The sequence below is a fragment of the Maniola jurtina genome, chromosome 13 (assembly GCF_905333055.1).
Source record: "Maniola jurtina chromosome 13, ilManJurt1.1, whole genome shotgun sequence".
NCBI lineage: Eukaryota > Metazoa > Arthropoda > Insecta > Lepidoptera > Nymphalidae > Maniola > Maniola jurtina.
Window position 1 is genome coordinate 10,271,507 of NC_060041.1, and position 19,901 is coordinate 10,291,407.

General features: G+C 35.1%; 1 protein-coding gene across 9 annotated transcripts in view; it reads left to right on the forward strand.

The window, feature by feature from the left end:
- LOC123870748 (fasciclin-3) overlaps positions 1–19,901 on the forward strand; it is a 164,262-nt gene that overhangs the window by 39,160 nt on the left and 105,201 nt on the right. For all 9 annotated transcript variants that reach the window (XM_045914152.1, XM_045914153.1, XM_045914155.1 and 6 more), the window contains exon 2: positions 8,729–8,965. In XM_045914152.1, coding sequence (XP_045770108.1) covers positions 8,914–8,965 — 52 coding nt within the window. In that variant the 5' untranslated portion in view covers positions 8,729–8,913. The remainder of the gene's footprint in view (positions 1–8,728; positions 8,966–19,901) is intronic.

The following is a 19,901-nucleotide window of genomic DNA, read 5'->3' on the forward strand; positions in this document are numbered from 1 at the left end:
TTGTTACTCCTTCACGCAAAAACTACTGAACGGATTGGGCTGAAATTTAGAATGGAGATAGATTATACCCTGGATTAGCACATAGGCTACTTTATATCCCGGAAAATCAAAGAGTTCCCACGGGAATTTTAAAAAACCTACATCCACGCGAACGAAGTCGCGGGTATCAGCTAGTTATCCATAAAAATCATGACCATAAACCTCGTTTGAAATGTGTTTTGTGTTAGCTGTGAATGCTCATTCACAGGAAATATAACAAAAGTATGATAATACACGTAATTGAGTTCATGAGATTTTTTTGGACGGATGAATTTCTTAAAAGTCTGTAGAATCTTAATTTTCTCCGGTGCATCAATCAACTTCTAAAGCTAGATTTACTTTATGTCTACCAAAAGCTTATCAATGTATGAAATTGAAATTAATTTAAATTAAAATATTAGGAAGTGTAACAACCGACCGATATTGTCACCATATAATTATTTATTAGCTCCAATAATGGAGTTAGTAACACATACGTCTACGTCTTGCGTGATAATAAACGTTACGGCGACCCCGTTTTACTTATCGACTGCAGTTATGCGAGTAGATATTAGGATTGATCACACCATGCGTTTTTTGAGAAGAGGCTTTGTAAAATCTGTAAAATATACCTACAGGATTACTGGTATAAGTTTAGATTCCTCAAATGGGTTATAGAGGCTGTGCTTATGTCCTCTAATGCATTCGAGTGAAAATGGATCAATATGTTGATCAATGAGATTAAATAATTGTGATATTTTACCAGCCCTGGGCTTCGGTAATGGATTTTCGTTTCAGGATTGGTAAACAGAAAATCTATATAAAATTAATAGTTCAAATCCTCTTGTGTCACTACTTGCTTGGAATCTCGCCACTGAACTTGGTCATAATATAATAAGATGAGAAACCAATATATTGACGAATTTTTTTAAAAATTCGGCCTATCGTGCCGATATTCGCGAACTGGCGATCGCCGCTCAAAATGAAGTTTTCAATGATTTTGTTTGCTGAGTCGTGATTCAAAAAGTTAAAGAAAATCGCCTGGGATGTGTACCGCCGTAGTTTGACAAGTTCAGTATGACGATCGCAATCTCGGCTGATTGGCTAACATCTTCTGAGACTGACATTCTCTAAACTATACATACTTATTGGCTAAAAAAGATCAATGCAAGAAGAATGCCATCAATATCACAACTACTCTGAGGGGCTTGGTGCGCCTCGACTTTAAACAGGCAAATTTTTGTTTGCCTTTTCTTGATTTAAATGAATAAGTATTAATAATAATTAATTGCTTAAGCCTTTAAGTAGGGTATTATTGACTGCATATGCCGTAGTCTGTAAGCGTCCATATTATAATGCCTGCTTTGATCAATTATTCGTGTAAATCAGCCCATTTCCATTAATGTTAACCAAATAACGGGATTCCATTGCGTCGCATTATATTAACGGAATAGATTTATGGCGTGTATTGCTGTCCGCGATCGATGCTGCTTACATGATTTATGCTAATTGCTTTGTGGTTTTGATGTATTGTGTTAATGGGCCGTGTGTTTTCAGCGCTCTTTTGTCTTAAGGCATGATTTATATTACGCTGTGTTCGGACCGGCCACGGTTGAGCTGGTGTTCTTCTCACGCTGATAGGCTCTAGCGATCCAGCGCGTATAATGTGGTGTATATTATACACGCTGGATCGCTAGAGATCGCTCGCTAGAGCTAGTTAGCGCCGACCTGACAGCATTTATTCAGGACGGCTTGAGATGAGCGTTTAAATCATATTCATTTGGTGAAATTATTATTTGCTTCTCTGTAATTTCACAAGTGTTTTTTTTCGCACTTATCAAATAATTAACCTAGAATTAGGATCAAGATCAATAGCGCTGGTTTTTCGCAGAAAGTTATTCTCCATTTCCATAACCGCATAAATTTAATGAGGTGATTTTCTTTTTCTAACACTCGCTCACACTATCTTTAAGGTGCCCACGCACTTGAACTGCGCGTCGCGTCAGTTCGAGTGCGTGGGCACCTTTAGCGCCATAGCTCGGGTGAATTGGCACGCGAAAAAAATGAAGCGGGACTAAAGACGTTATAATTTTCAAACTTTGTGAGATACACAGGCTACTCTAAGTAAGGGGTTCCATGTGAAAAGGCTATTCATGTGATTTTTCACATGCTACCTGTGAAATTATTGAAAGTAAAAATCTCTCGGGAACGCTTCATAATGATGCGCGCGTACAGCCGCCCACTGCTCAACTCTTGTGCAAAATATGTGAGCATGTTATGCCAGTAGAGATGTTGCCTATTTCAAAAATAAATAAACTACATATTTGTTAGTTGTCAATATTAAATAGAAAAGTTAGATTGAAATAAAAAAAACACGTCATTATTTCAGTATTCCATGCAAGCTTTCAGACTAAGCGTGCGTTTTGACTTAGTAAAGAGTCACTGATATTATGGAACAAAGTTATAGGCAAAGAAAGGTAGGGTAGTAGTAGAGTGAACTGTAGTAGTGAAAATGTGTTGCCATAGTAAATGTATTGTTTAACGCTATAATGACTAGGTGTGTGAAGTCACGTGACGCAATGGGGTGGGGGTGAACGAACCAATCAATGGTTTCTGAGCAACGGAGTGCCAACAATGACGTCATTTGGCTTACGAGTACCTAGTTACCTACCATAGGTTCCTGTTACACCGTAGCCTCTACGGCGTAGCGTATCCTTTAAAGTTTTTCTAATTTTTTTTTCTAACAGCTTTTAAGCTTCAGTAACTGAAGGGTATTCTTTTGTTTTGTGGTTTGCTTAAAAGGGCGAAAGAGAAGCTCGCCTAACACTCTCCAGAAAATTCGAAAGTCGGTGGATAGCAAGAGATTCTGATTCTACATAAATTCATTTTTAGTTTATCATACTCCATTACTAATATTAAAACTTCGAAAGTGTGTCGTCTGTCGGTCTGCTAGCTTTTCACAGCTTATCTGTTCAATCGATTCTACCGAAAAGTACAGCGGAAGCAGAGTTTCCACGAGATTTTTAAAAACCTAAATCCACGCAGAGGAGTCGTCGGATATCATCTGTCTAGAAGGTACTCTACACAAAGCATTCTTAAAAACCATGCTCAGTTATTCTGAATAAATGCTTACCGATACATAAAACATTTAAGAAACTACGAGTGAAATGCGAAATGAATACAAATACAAGACTACCTGGATGATGACTAAAGTCTAAACGAACATGAAATAAACTTGGAACTCCGTCAAGAAAATGCAAATCATTGAACGAAATTGCTCCAAATTATTAACACAGACTACGACTTACAGGAAAATGAGGGTACAATTTAAAACACCTCCAATATTCCCTGTTAAATACACACCTTTGGTAATTTACCAACGATACATGTAACATATATAATATACTTACATTTCATAAGACAAACGTATGTATTAGACGTAAATAATGCAACTTGTAAATAATAATAAATAATCACCATATGCACGTATACAATTATATCTTAGGTATCTTGGGAGTCAGAGGTATAAGTCTGGTAAAGAATAGGTTGTTGAATGTTATAATGGCGTAGAAAATTATATTGGAAATGCACTATTAAAAGCAATCTTGTTGTCTTAGTAAAATGACCCTAATATAAAAAACGTCCATCATCAAAGCTGCTGCTAAATTAAATGCTGCAATCAATAAGTAAGTAGCTATGCTCTCAAAAGTTGAAATCATGACTCCCTTTTAACCTTGAAGTCGTTTTAACTTGGGCTTTATGCACTCTGTTTGTGTAATGAGTTATTAAAATGGCTTTTTGTGCCAAGTTTGCGAAATCGCGTGCAATAACAAACCAAGCGCGACACCGCGCCGAATAAACAAAATACCTACCTAAACAATTCGTTTAATATTTGTACTAGTTTTTGTTATTGCTGTGTACGATTTATTTGACATTGCACCAACAATACCTACTTCTATTACGTGCTTTGCATTATTAGGTTCGAGTCATAATTCGTAATGTAGGTAATGGAGTAATAAAAAAAATTACAAGTTAGTAATTAGTACCGTATTTTACTTATTTTCAAGATTTATTTGTTTTAACTGATCGATTATTTTATGTAGCTACTTTTTTTTAAAGATTTCAACTGTAATGGACATTGATCGAAGTAAAGCTTTCTTATTTTAACATCGGATCCAGTTTTTGTACAGTTGTTCAGATTCTTAGATGTTCAGATGTTGTTTAACATTCTTCAATCCCCGTAACTTTTCGTGTAAATTAAAAATTTATAACACCCTCGACAAGTGAAGGTTACAGTAACTAGAAAAGAGCTGATAACTTTCAAACGACTGAACCGATTTTCTTGGATTACAGCTAAGAACACTCTCGATCAAGCCACCTTTCAAACAAAAAAAAAAAACTAAATTAAAATCGGTTCATTAGTTTAGGAGCTACGATGCCACAGACAGATACACAGATACACACGTCAAACTTATAACACCCCTCTTTTTGGTTCGGGGGCTAAAAATTAATCTGTGTTGCATAGCGGTGTGACGCGTTCCCCGGAACAATACTATAGCGATATGAGTGGTTTTATACAATAGAACTCGACGTTCCTGCTGTAATTGGAAATGGATATATAGACTTTTTTACATTCAGCAAGATGGAGCTTATCGGAGTGACAAATCTATACAATCGGTGCGACGTGAAAAGCGTTGTGACGAGAGCTACCGTCGAAAAATAAAAGAATACGTCTAGATATTTTACTGCTGAACGTCTAGTAATTCCAAAAAGATAAAAATGTTATTTATTTTGAATTTCACAAGCTTTAGAAAACCTAAGGATCCGCTTAAACAAAAGAAGTTTAATAAATAAATTATCGCAAAATTGAAAAGAAGTTTATCTTCATGCGAATATTATAAATGCAAAAGTGTGTCTGTCTGTCAGCTAGCTTTGCACGGTCCATCTGTTTCACCAATTACGAAAGATTAGACGAAAGATACAGAGAAAGCTTACATCCCGGGGAAAGACGTAGGCTACTTTTAGTCCCGAAAATCAACGAATTCCCATAGGAATTTCAAAAAAACCTAAATTCACATGGACGAAGTTGCAGGCATCATGTACTTAGTGCAGAGATCCTGCAAACGGACATAGACTACATTTTGTCCACATGGACGAGTTTTTGGACATCATATTATAGTTCTGTATATTGAAAGATTACGTCACACTGTAAACCCGTAACGTATACGTTGTTGTTAAAGTCGTTTAATATAATATTTATTTATTGTTGTTGTTCGTTGATTTGTTTCGTAAACTGATGCAGGCGTTCAAAGGCAGCTTGAGCCGCCTTTTCTACTATACTAAAGGACCAATAAAATCCAGCAGTTGTCTTTATGTACAAAAACTTTTCTTTATTCTTGCTTGTGAGTATTTGGAATTCAAAGTTAGAATATTATATCAATAGGTACCGTTGTGAGAAACTGAGAACTGAGAACCCATTTGACGATTAATACAAGCTTGTGAAAGCTCGAGGTAACTAAAGTACATTTTGAGCTTGGATTTGAGTTTGGGAACATTTGGTATGAATATAAATACGGCTACAATCAAAACAAGAACCAAGTTGGAAGCGGGGAGTTTTGTGTTTATTTGTATGTCTGCTACCGTTCACACGCACTCGGCGAGGTACCGTTGCCAAGAACAACAAACAAGTGTTTTATTTGTTTTCAAAAGTAGCTTCTTTATTGAAATGTTTTGATTAGTTGTCTGGTGTTTTTTTAAAGTTATACATACGCACACTATTTTACTTTAGAATCTTCACACGATAATATGTCTATGTTTTCCTTGCAAGCAACTTTCACGTAGGAAGTGAAGAACTCCATCCAAGCAATTTTTGACCAACCGCGTCGTTAGATAAAAGTACTTTTGGCTATGTTTTTTTCGAACTAATATTATGTGGTAGTTCGACTGTAACTTAAATATCTATTAGTGAAAATTCCTGACTGTTTAGAGAAGTGGGTGGGTAGGGAAAGCGCAGGACCATGTATGGCGCTCTTCAATTAATGTCTGTGTCCAGCACTGGGAGTATGCAGGCTGAATTAAACTGGAAATATAAGTCACGCTAACAAGAAGGACGTCTGCTAGTAAAACATTAATCAACAGCTCACTCAAATTAATTTTTAGGTAATCTTAATTAAGTTAATTAATCATTACTAATGAAATACGCTTTGGAAACCAGGTTGGGGTCGTAGCGGTTAGTTAATTTTTTGGACATGAAATTAATTTCCTACTAATGGATGTTAGAAACTGCAGATCAGAATAGTTTCATGCCGATCAGATAGTTTGAAGTTTCGTACTTGATTACTTACGCTTATGACATTATATAGGGTAGCACAAGGAACTAGATTGAGGGAACTCTCGGTTTGAACCTGAATCGACGCTATGTCAAATATAAGGTGACGTAAAATCAATGAAAAATAAGGCTACATTAGGGCTACTTGTGTCTAATGTACTAACATTTGACGCCTGCCAGTGACGTCGAAGCCTCGACGTATTGAAGCAGGTGTGGTAGAGAAAGAAAATTCGAAAATTGAAACGCTTTTCAGTTGCAAGGAGTGGCTCTCATTTATTTTCAAATTAAAATAAAGATAAAATAAATAAATAGGTACCTAATGATTGCTTAATCAATATTTATGTTACTATAAATATCGTATTATCATAGATATTTAAATAATTAAATGCATAATTCTTTAAACACAAACTCGTAAGCGCAAAATTTAAACGCAAAAATTAATTCATTTAAAAAACATAATAATATTTATGAATATCGGTTGATTTTTTTTCTGACCCTCCATGACAGTCTGATGCGTGTGCGCATCCGCCGTACGTTGCGTCGCACAAAAATAACTTCGACTTTGTCTTATCGAAGATCCTTACCAATCGAAGTTTCTATATCACAAAAGGTATATTATTTGTAATACAAAATTCTCGGCGATGCTCGTCTTTAGCTCTTGTTTATAATATGCGCCTTTTCGTAAACATAACATGGTGACTATACATAATATTATAAGTGATATTACTATGGGAAAAAATAAATGTGTATAGTTACATAATTAGTTAAGTTGGTTTTTAGATACATAGCTATAAGCTCCTATCCACTATAATCTTAAAAAGTAAGCGATCCTACATTTTAATTGACGTGTTCTTGGCATTTCGTCAATACAGCAAACGTCTGAAACAGTTATCTGAGATGGCCTTTAAAAATTAATTGGAGTTTCAGTAGTCAGTCGATAGAATGGGTACAAGCTTTCGAAACAACGGAATACCTTCTTTTCAATTCTTGTTAAAAATTGCTCATCTTTGAAAAGCACAATTTCACATTTTACACATGGCAAAGTGACGGGAGTGAAGCAATTCAATTTCACTGAAATTTCAATGTCTCAAACAGCTGAATTCTCGGAATTTGTTAGACGGGAAATGATATTCCGAAACTTTGGTACAACTTAGTTAAAACAATTTGAGTAAGAGATTGTGTTTCTTAAGATTCGCTTTTGTAAAGTCTTGAACGAACCTTTGGAGTATCTTTTTAACAGAGAATTCCCACTATTACAACAATAAAGAATACCTATCCAGCACTGTAACGCTGATAGTCCGTCGCTGAAATGGACTTGCTGAATTGGAGTAACGTGGACCCGACAATATACAAATGTACTCCTAGGTAGCTAATGATCTTAAGATAACATTATTTTGATGGATAATCTTGTCCTAAAACTAGACAACTTAGGTAAGCTAGAAGCATATTAAAAACGAGAATATGTAATAGTATCTAATCGGAAGCTCTTTCTGTTTCTATATGAGGAAGATTGTAACTAAAGTCTTGCCCAAAGATCATACGTTCTAAGTAAATCTGATTATTATCAAAAGAGCAAGTAATAACCAAAGCACAAGCGTCTGAAACTTTGCAGCTATGTTGTTATCTGACCAGATATAACCGACATGTGCTGAGCATGAAGACACAACGACCTGTATGTACGACCCTCTTGTTGCCAGACTCTGCCAGTCTCGTAAGCTAATTACAGGCCAGTCGAGCTTTAGCTAAGTTGGAATTTGAGACTTTTAATCTCTGTTATGTCACTGTGTGTGTATATTGCACTCTTCATTCCACATTATGCTGTGAATTGTCATATGCCACCACCAAAGGAAAGAAGAAATAATTCCAGAGAATTGGTCCGCGTAAAATTTTTTGTTTCCTGTAGGAAACAAAAAACACATTCAGTCACATTGAAAAATAGTGTAAGTCTGCGATCACAATGTATCCATGCTATCTCTGTAGGTACTAATTTCAACTAGAAATCTTTTCAAACATGAATATTAAATACAGAGAACAGGAGAAGGATGCTAAAGAATAATAAGCATAATAAAACAACAAAATGCTTGATAAGAATATACGAAATTTGTTTGAGGAAAACAAGATAATTAAAACATTTCTTACTTTCGTATCTCGGTCTCTAGTCTCTATACCTTCATCTTTAAAAAATGATACCTACCTCATCTTTCTATGCCCAGTTAATGTTGACCTTCACAGCAACGGTTTCTAACCGAAAACCGTTTATGATGAGGCATTTTCTAAGGTCTCTGGTTGGACGCTCAAATTATATAATTCGAAAACACCTTGCCTTAAAAATAATAAAAAAGTAGACCCTACAATCCTACATAGTTGTGTTTTTTGTTACAGGGCGAAAGAGACAGCAAAACATCACGTGTGAGGAAGTGAGAGGGGACGAGTCCAGTTTTACCAGTTTGGGAAAGGATACAGTTTTTTTAAATAGAGGAAAAAATAGTGACCACGTTCGTGTGTCTAGTAATGCGAGTGTTCAAAATCAGTGTTTTGTGAGTGATTTTGTTTTCGCCGTGGATAAAATGGCCGCCCTTCCCGCCCTTTTTGGATTGCTTATGGCCGTTGTAGTAACAGGTGAGCGCACTTTCAATAACTTTTAATTGGTACTTGAGCTTTTTACCTGCCTCAGGTAGTTGCGGTTTATGAAGCCTATTCAGCCTATTATTTGGGTAGCGTAAGATAGCCACATGGCACATTGAAATCGCCAGTAGGGTTCTCCATATTAAGATTTTCAAATGCCTAATCGTTTCGAGTGTCGATAGCAACAGCTGTTCGATACAGGCTACGCCAATGTTGACGGTACGCAAATATATCAGTATGGACAGGGAAATCCACGGAAAAAGTGAGTTTTATTAAGTAAGAGTTAAACTAAGAATCATCAAGAAAAGTAAAGGAACATCAAGTAAAGAAACACAAACCTTAGAAAGTGCGAAAATAATAATAACAAATTGGTTGAGTTTATTTAACGCGTAAATCAGTAAGCGCGCTAATGCAGAGCTTAACCCAACGTTTCATATTTATTTCAAACATTTTTATATAAATTACCGCAATATATTTTATGTTTGAACCGCATTTTTTCTTATTAGCATAATGTTGTTGCAAAGTTTGTCATATAAATCACTTTACTTCGAAACGGCGGTTTCCTATAGACGGGATTTAAGTAAATTATTCGAAAAGTTTCAGAATTTTCTGAAAAATGTTTTGATTATGTTATTAAAGCCATTGTGACGAGTCTTATTTGTTTTATCACACTGACTAAAGCTTATTACTAGTTCAGATAAAATTTTGAAATATGTTACAAAAAATCGATGCAATACAATATTATCATAATAATATTTACTTACCCAATGATATTACAATTTTTATTATAACATCATTGTACTTACCTTTTAACTTGACTATCACGTAACTATTTGAATGATAAAACACGTATCGATAACCGGTATTCATTTATCTTATCTTTATCATTTCATTGATGATAAAAGTACCTTTATGTTGTAAGTAGGTACTTACCTACTTTTAGTAGAAAAAACCTCTTACGAGTATTATTTCTAACTTTTAGTTTTTCTTACTTGATCTGTATTGAATTTTGGTAAGCAAGATAATGGGCAGTTTTTTGTATTTTTTTAACTACTTCAGAAAAACGTTGATTTACGTATTGCAAACATATTATTATAGTACTTACCTAATTTATTGATTTCAAACTTTCTGCTTCTGTGGTCAATACATAATATTAGATACAATTGCGTATTTAAGTACCTTGTTTAAACTTAATTAAAAAGTTATAGACAAGCAAATCAAATTAATTAAAAATTTGCTTGCCTATACTTGTCTTAGTAGTTTCTATCTTCTTGCCTAATTCATAAAATCCGCGACATTTACGCCGCTTTTATTTTAAGAACATTAGATAGGTCAATAAGCATCATGTTTTAGAAAAACTTTTTAAAAATATCTTGGAAATAATGTAGCAATAACTTAGAGACCGTCAAAGTATCGCTAACCTGTTGTGTTAACTAAATTTAAACATTCAGTTCCTGTACGCTTCCCGTCACTATAGGGTTCCTTCATAAACTTGAAAATATTAGTTAACTTACTAAGTTAACTACAATCGTCGCGTCGTAAATCTACTTGGTCCTTGCGTGTCATAAAGGTCATAAAGGTAAAGAGTTAGTTAATGTGGAACGCACAATTAATAACGCATGCTTTAGCTAAGCTTGGTGATGTAAAGAGTTGTGGTAACTGGTAAGAGAGCCGCAGGCGCAGCTCGCAGTTTGAACTCGAAAGTACACTATCTTATCTTCTATCACTGTCCCTTATTAGATAACTGTATTTGTTTATTGGTGTGTTAGTTTGTTGATTTGTCCTTCAATCACGTCGCACTCGCACCGGAGCAACGCATAGACGTGATTCTTTGCATGGGTATAGTTAAAGACCTGGAGAGTGACATATGCTACTTTATTCCTGAAAATCAAAAAGTCCCACGGGATTTTAAAACCTAAAATTTTTTTGAGGTGCTATAGCTTGGATATAAAGTCAATTTATATGCGGAACCCATCTATATTTAAACCTTCGCACACAATTAGCTTTGTTTAAATTTTTTCGTATAGACGCGATGTCTCACTCGCGTGTTTACGTTAACGCCTGTTCAAATATTTGTATAAGACATTGTACATACAGGTTGTTTTTTTTTGTTCAAGTGTAACTTACACCTGATGCACGATACGTTGCTGCCCAGTTCGTTTGTTTGTTTTTGTAAAAACTGGCTTGGATTCTATTTCAAAATGTATAGCCGGTATCCAATAATTTTTTTAAGTTGCTATCCTAATAATATTAAGTAAAGGCATCACAATGAAATCAAATTACCTAAGACCTAAACTACGTATATTTTTAAAATTTGTTCGTTTCGTTTAAATAAAATTTATAATAATATATTCTAAATCATGAACGATGAGCAAACCACTTACTACATGATGATCAAGAGCAAACTTTCTTGTTCTCAATTTTCAAAACTCCATTCCATCAGTCCATAGAGACCTAGATCTTCGTTGGCCTTCCGACGTTTCACTCTGACCAGCAACTTCAGGGGTTGTGTCAGGTATCTTTTACTATTAATTGCATCGTTATATCAGGTGTCTTTTACTATTCATTGCATTGTTGTGTTAGGTATCTTTTACTATTCATTGCATTGTTGTGTCAGGTATCTTTTACTATTCATTGCATCGTTGTGTCAGGTATCTTTTACTATTCATTGCATTGTTGTGTCAGGTATCTTACCTTTGGTCCTCGAATCGGGAGATGAACCTCCCAAGTAGCACAGAGAGCTGTATAAATACTCACTTTTAGACCTATTTGAAACTCTATGCGTATTAAGACTCTTTTAAAAGTACACTAGTGATCCTACAGCTGTAAAATAGCTGTCAGTGATATTTAAATAGCTTAGGCTGATTAAGAGCTGCATTAAAACTGATTAAGACCAACAAAACTACCATTAATAAGCTAAGAGTGCTATTAAGGTATATTTTCAATGACCCTATTCAGCTTTTAACATAATCTAATGCCTTAACCGTAGTAAGGGCTGTTTAGTCGATAAAATTACGCCAAATGCTGTGTAAGAAGGTATTTGGTGAACTCCTATTACACAGACTTATTAAAGGGGCACGGGTGAACTATTATAAAGTTAATAGCTGTATAATGGATGATTTGTGGCCTACATTATTGCTTATTGCTGAATGTGTCTACCGCTAATCAGCCTTTATACTGCAATTGATAGTGTCTGCATAGCGACTTTTTAGACATTCACTAGATGCCTCGCAGCTGCTTAGAGACTCACTAGTGTATCGAATTAACGGCTTCTACTTTATAGTGGTTTACATAAGTATCTTTAATCAGACTTTATCTGAATATGTGCGTGGAATCAGTCAAAGGGTAACTTAAATGTTAATGGTTTATATTTTACAATAAAAAATATCTAAGTATATATTATTAATATCTTTCTACCCAATTTGATAGGTAGTTAAATAATATCGCTATGACAACTTTGAACTACAAGTACATAGTACTATTATATATTCTGTGCTACAAGTTATCCATGTGGTGGTTTTAGATATAATAATACGGATCCCTAAAGAGTCTGTTTATCAACTGTTTAATTGTTCACATTATGGCTAACGGTAGAGCTTGTGAACCAATAAAAGTAAAGAAAACAGCTTGTAGCTGCATACAGTTCACATGTGTAAATTTATTCAGTTTTTTGCTGAATTACAGTACACTAGTGAACTATTAGACAGCCTTTTGCAGAATATAAGAGTTTTAACTATTCACGTCGCTGTTTAACATGATCCACCATTTTATTGTATAACCTATCTAAATATACTGATTAATTTTTCAACTCTTATGATGTTTTGTGTATGAATTAGGAATTTTTTGCATTAGTTTTTGCTTCCTGATATCACAATAATAACTTTTTATCATAAAATTCTTTTCAAGGCTCTAAAAATTGTTTATCCAAGTTTTCATCACGGCATATTTATATCACAAAATTAATTAAAAACCGAATATTTTCGTGGCGCATTAAAATTTTCTTAGACAATAACTATGTATAATGTCAGTAAAATTACATTCCCAATCATTTTTCTTATATTAATATGTAAAAAATGTACCAGAGAATATTGAATATCATCCACGTATTTAATTCACTCCACGAAACAATTGTGTTCAATTGGCAGCCATAGGATTAATTTGCTATAAGTAAGTTTGTTACTTCAACAGGCCGCAAGCAACTTTTACCGGTTTAAAACATGTAGTAGAGCGTACATAATTACGTATTTTCTGAATAAAGAGTAACTTGTGATCTTTTAGTCAGTCGATATTCAGCGCATAGTACTATCGTTACCGTTTGTAACACTGTTAATTTGCTGCTACACAGCTCTTAAGCAGCTATTTGAACTTAAGGCTGAATAATTTGTGCCCATTTAAGAGTTATAAGAGCTGTATAGGGCCCTATACAGCCCTTATGCAGCTTTTTTATTCAGCTTTAAGCGTGATGGGAATCCGTTATTCGGCTGATAAGCAGCCTCGTGTGCTACTTGGGCTTTATGTTCTCCGTGCGTCTTAGTCGGCATGTAGGGAATTTTTTGGTCCAAAAGGAGGGTTTACAGCGGGCGCCACTGACTGGGTTGTGCGACATAACCTCCTTGCTTCTCCGTGTGCGGTGGTAGCCATGAGTATTTCCTCACGAAAAAGCAAGGTATCTTACCTTATTTTTTGATACCTATAGAAAACAATCCCACTGTATATTCCATTCAGTAACCTTCCCAGCACATGGCGCAGCATCTTTCATTGAGGTAGGTCGCGTAAAAATAAACTTTACGGACGTGCACTTGTCTTGGAACGAAAGGTTCAGTGTTTATAGCTCATAAACAAAATCGCCCTCGTGTTACAAATTTTGAATGCACAACTTACTCTACAAACTAATAATATCTTACCATAAGCACGGCTTTAGATAAATGTACCCTTGCTGTACTTATATTATAGACCAATCCTAATTCCTAACAAATCTGATACTCTGAATTCCCCACCAAGCCAAGGAATAGGAAATTTTTAACCCCTTCGTCTGTGGTTAACATAAGTTAAGTAACCCTTCAGAAATCCTTAGAGTTTTAGAAACCCAGTTTTTTTGAATAGAAAATATGCGGTGTAGGTACAATATATTTTTTCTTGTGAACAGAATAGGTACATTTATTACGTAACCCTTGGAATACGCTTTTCCATACAAAACTTTAACACCCCATTTAACTTCTTAAACGAGTAATTTTTCATGAATTCTTTCTTAGTACTTTACACCCATATTGTAAGAAAATACTTTTTCACATCTCTAAACCTTACATAGCTACTAAAATCTAGATGCGTATGTCTATGTATATATATTTATGTAACTATTATAGATCCATGTATATTCCATACAATAATTATCATAAAAATGATAACTTCAAATTAAATAACTGCATAATAGGACCGTAGAATAATAGGATTTTTATATAACCGCGACAGGGAAGTGAATCACAGTTAATCATTGCATCTGAGTCATTAGTGAGTCAATAACTCAGTAGCTATTGTGGAAACTTTATGCTCTGATAATCGTTGATGCCTAACTATTGGTTAGACCTAGCTAAGTTAGGTTTAAAGTATTAATGTGTCACAACACAAGTAACGGTAGAGCTGCGGATTCGTCATGAAATTCTAGTAGTTTTTATTAGGGTTCCGTTTCTCTAGAAAAAAAAGGTACCTACCCTTAGAGGAACTTCGTTGGCTGTCTGTTGTGTCTGTCAAGACCCGTCAAGAGAATGAAGACCTATAGGATACTTCCCGTTGACCACACAACAGACGGACAGACAGACATAATATAGACAACAAAGTGATCCTATAAGGGTTCCGTTTTTCCTTTGAGGTACGGAACCCTAAAAAATTCAATTCTTCTTATAAACTATCAGATTTTTCGTTATTTTAAAATGTTGAAAGCTATTCCAGGTTTCCGCTAGTATTTCCTCGTACAAAGGTTTTCAAACAGTGCTCCGCTTAGCTTTTGATTTTTGTGACGTTCAGCTTTTAACGGACCAAATATTGAAGTGAGATAAAATGCTGTTCTGTGTTCTCTTTGAACTTTCCCGTGTCAAACTAACTCTAACTTAAATAAAGCTGTGACACTGATAGATTTATCTGAAACATCATAAGTTTGAACCGATACGCAATTAGGATCCACTGGCAATCCGTAAAGCCATTAGATTTATCGTTCTTGTCTATTTTCGTATTTAGAAGCTGTCTGATATAGTACGCGCAAAACTAGTTGGTAGTCCAACCTGAAAACAAGGCGTATGACTGCGCATTGTGCATAAGCAGATCTCAGTCGGGCTTGTGAATAAATTCTCAATGACCTGCGCAAACAGCCTTGTTGCAATTTTAGATTATGTTGCAACATATTTTGTGCGCAGTATTAGGTCTTTCACTTACTGCTGGCATAATATCCGTACCTCTACAAGTCTTCCAAACTCTGGGTGCAATTACTGTAACCAAATTATATTTTATTCCCGGGTTAAGTATGTATATTATAATCTGAAGTCAGGATGACAAAGAATCTGAGTAACAATTTAAGAGACTTACCTACTTGTTGTTAGTTAGCGATACAATAGTTCTTCATTTATCGACAAAATTAAAACAGTTCGAATGTATTTAAACTTTCGCTACCCATTAATTGCCACGATTCCTTTCTCATCACCGGTTTGGTTGATGGAAACAAAAGGACGTACTTTTAAATATTCATTCGCGAGCTATTTTAGGATACAATTCGCTGTTATTTTCTGTAACAAAGCTTTTCAAACGGTTTCGATTCACGCTCAGCTGGCTTTTTATTCTTTCATCAGACTGCCTACCTATCTATTAACTTTTAATGAACGTTTAAAAATCACCATTTAGCTCAGTTTCTGTATCTCTACCTACTTCAGTTGAATGGATTTTCTGTGGTGTCAAAACTACTGCTAAATGTTTTCGCTCTAGGTACCTACATGACGAACTACTAGCTACATTATAGTCAGCGGCGTTCAGGTCATAGAGGCACAAAAGCGCTGCTTACCCTGATTCAAATAGTTCAATGCTCATTTTTCCGTATGACCGCCAGTAAAGAGGGAACTATCTAACTTATGCCTACCCTAGGTATAAACCCTGTGCACGCCACTGATTATAGTACTAGGTATACCTATTTAGGTAGGTATACCTACTGTGCAATTAGATAGACCGTAGACGCAAACCTGCCCCACCTATAACTTTCCTTCTCTTTCTATAGGTCGCTTGGATAAAGTTGTATTTAAGATAACGCCGTCTATTGTCCGTTATTATCAAGTTATAACTTAGATTATTTGATATTTTCAAACTGTTTATTTTATGGATAAGATTTCTATTTGAGAGTATCCATAAACTAGATTGTCTGGAAGAAATGGCTACATAGCGATAAAGCAGCCGTTTTCCTTATTGAATAAGCACTCTTTTTATCCAAATTCAAAACGTAAGAGATTTTACTTTTTATTTCTTATTAATGAGTACCAATAAATTACTCAATTTAACTACGATTAAACTATTTTTTAACTAATTAGTAGTTTTATCTTATACATATATACCTACTAAAAAATTGACGCATCTTAGTTTTATTAATATTTTCATCTGCAGTAGAAGCACAATCAGTGCGACAACGTTTTCTCGCAGCTTTTTAATTTTCATTGCTAAAGCCACGAAAGAGTACCTATTATGTCACACTGATTGTGCTACATCACTGTAACTCACGCGCATCTCTTAATTTTTTATCTATTTATTTAAGTACTTAAAAAGCAATAAATAAAATCACGTTTTAAAAGCATGACAGCTATTCCAGGTTTTCCCTTGGTATTTTTCATTGACAAAGGTTTCAAACGCTCGCAGTGAACGGTTGGCTGACTTTTGATTTATTTTGACTCTGACGGACAGAATAATGTATGGCTCGGTTAACACTGGAATAGATCCAAAATACAAATGTACGTTAAATTTTTTTTAAAACTTCCTTGAGCTTAGATAATTTCAATTTTAATTGCAGGAATATCCATATTTAAAAGTCGATTTCACATAAGTAATAATGCCCCCTAATATCTACCAAATTTTTGGAATTATTTGAAAGGGTAGTATCCAAAAAAACATATTTAAATTAGTCGGAAGTGATTACAAGTTTAAGGACTCAATTCGAACATTTTAAAATTTTCTAACTTCTCCTTGGTTGATAAGTTATTTTTATTTATTAATTTATAATTATGTATTTTTCACAAAGACGATCATGTTATGAAATAAAAGCCAGAAAACACACAATATTTTATTATTGCCCGCTCCAAAAAACAAAGCTATCAAAAAATCGAAAAAAAAATCGTAACTCATTAACTATGATCGCGGTACATACCCCAATTTTTGCGTAGGTAGGTCTATGAGATCTACGAGTTTAGAGGGTACTTTGACTATGCTCAGCCTTAAGTTTACGTTAAAACGAGACAGATTTATCCCAGCGATATAACATGTCTCGTTTTTACATTGATATATGTCTGAGCAAAGTCAAAGTACGCTCTATAGATCTCAGCCACAGACCAGGGGGTAATCTATGATCTCAGCCTAAGCCTACGAGGAATATAATTTTTTTTGGCCGTCACTGTATTGTCCACCTATACAACGGTTCCCCAGTAAAAAGTTTCAAACTAGAAAATAATTAAGAAAAGTTGTTTTAAAACAATGTTATATGTACGAAGCTGGTATTAAATTGTGTCTGGCGAGAGGTTTTCAGTTATAAAATTACTGTTTTTAAAGTTTTATCTAGCCTTACTTTCATATTGTATAATTTGTTTCCAAGTCTTTCAACGGATTTGATTTTTATGGAACTTCGTAAACTAATTTCGTTCACTAATAGACAGATAGCAAAATTACATTCTTGTGAACTAATATAGCTAATTATGAAATTTTCTTTTGGGTAAATAAAATAGACAGTAGGTACTTTACTTAAAACTTTTATGTTTATCTACTTGTCTAATTTACAAATATGGTAGAAATAGATTGCGTTTAGGAAATTAACATTGTAAAAAACATTCAAAGTTACTATACTTACTGAAATGAGGTATTCTGGGAAGTTAAGTAAGTGTATCTTTCTAAATGCATACATAAGTATTTATTTAAAGTTATACTAATTGCATACTTGCAAATCGTAATATTAGTATGCTAAAATCACTTTTACTTTCTTGTTTTTATTCATCGACGAGTATAAGTACTTCTGAGTAGTAAGTGAATGCCTCCTCATGGTGTATGTTGTATTTTTCTCATACATTTTCATAACAAACAGGTTCCCATGTGTTTAGCATACGTGTCGAATTGTTATGCCGAGTCAGGCTTAAGCAACGAGCTCCGATAAGAGTTGTGAGAAACACGGCTAATGACGCGGTTATGTATAGTATGAACTATGAACGGCCTTCGTAATTAATACTCTACATGGTACAGGCTATATCATTACATTAAGTATATCAAAACTGACTGCTCGTTGGTGTATTCCTCGCATACCGGTACGGGGTTCATTCAAGGACCTTGTGTGATCCGAACGTCTACCGTTTGGCATACTACAGCCACTTTACCTTTGCGACTCGTCACTCATTGGAGATGTCCTCTTGTCTAAAATGCTTCAGAGCTTGTAGACCAAAGTTTTCGAACAGTGGTGTTTACAGTGATGACATAGATATTATGCGTCTGAGACATGGTCGCTAAATATATATCGGACCGGATATGAAGGCTCAGGGTCACTCAGCGGGCAATGGAGATAGTTATGTTTAAAGTTTCTCTACAATCTACGTGATAAAATCAGAAATGGGGAGATCCATCCGAGTAACCGACATTGCTCAGTGGATAGGGCAAATAGTTCGAAAACCCGATAGATGTTGGGGTCCCATGGTCCCACCCGTACCCGGACATGCGACATCAAATGAGTCGCAGTAGCCGTTAGATTCAGGTGGCGTTTGGAAATCCCTACTAGAGACCTATGACCAGCTGTGGATCTTTATGGGTTGATGATAATGATGATGATGACTCTTTCAGCTGAACAAGGTAAAGCTTCACGCCCAAAGAACGCAAGAAGAAATTCTTTATCAGGCTCAGGTTCTGCCTGGCAAGGAATACAATACTGCTTCACGAAGGATGGCTCTGCCAAGTACCAAGCACATAGGCTACTTGTTATCCCGCTAAATTAAAGAGTTCCCACGGGATTAAAAAAAACTTAATTCCAAGCAGTCAACGGCATCAGCCAGTTGTTTACAAAAATGTTCACCGACGCGAAGCAATGAAAGTAACTTCGAGAAACGAGTATTTAGTAGGTAGATACACGAGTACTGAATCTGTTCTGCACTGCGCTAGATAAAACAAATGAAAGTCCTGAAATTCTAGACCATAATATTATTCGCGGTGAAAATTATAAAATGTGCTATTCTGTTTGTTTGTATTATAATAGTAAACAAAACAATGACCCGGTCCCCTGTCGTCACAGTGCTTGCTCGTCAAAACGGTTACTAGTTTTTTGCTCTTTTGTTTGCGCATTAAATCTGGTTTGCTATGTATTTTGCACAGAGAGCACAATTCGTACTAGAGGCGTTAATGTCAGGTAAAATGACCGGTGAAGACCAGTCATATTTTTGTCCTTCAATAAATTAATACTGGACTTTCATGACTAATGCTATAGTTTGACAGCTACTGTGTAACGTACCAATCACATTTCTTACTCTGCACGCCTACCGCTTTAGTTTGACAGCTACTGTGTACTATTTAACTCCCGACCCAAAAAGAGGGGTGTTATAAGTTTGACGTGTGTATCTGTGTATCTGTCTGTGGCATCGAAGCTCCTAAACTAATGAACCGATTTTAATTTAGTTTTTTTGTTTGAAAGGTGGCTTGATCGAGAGTGTTCATAATCCAAGAA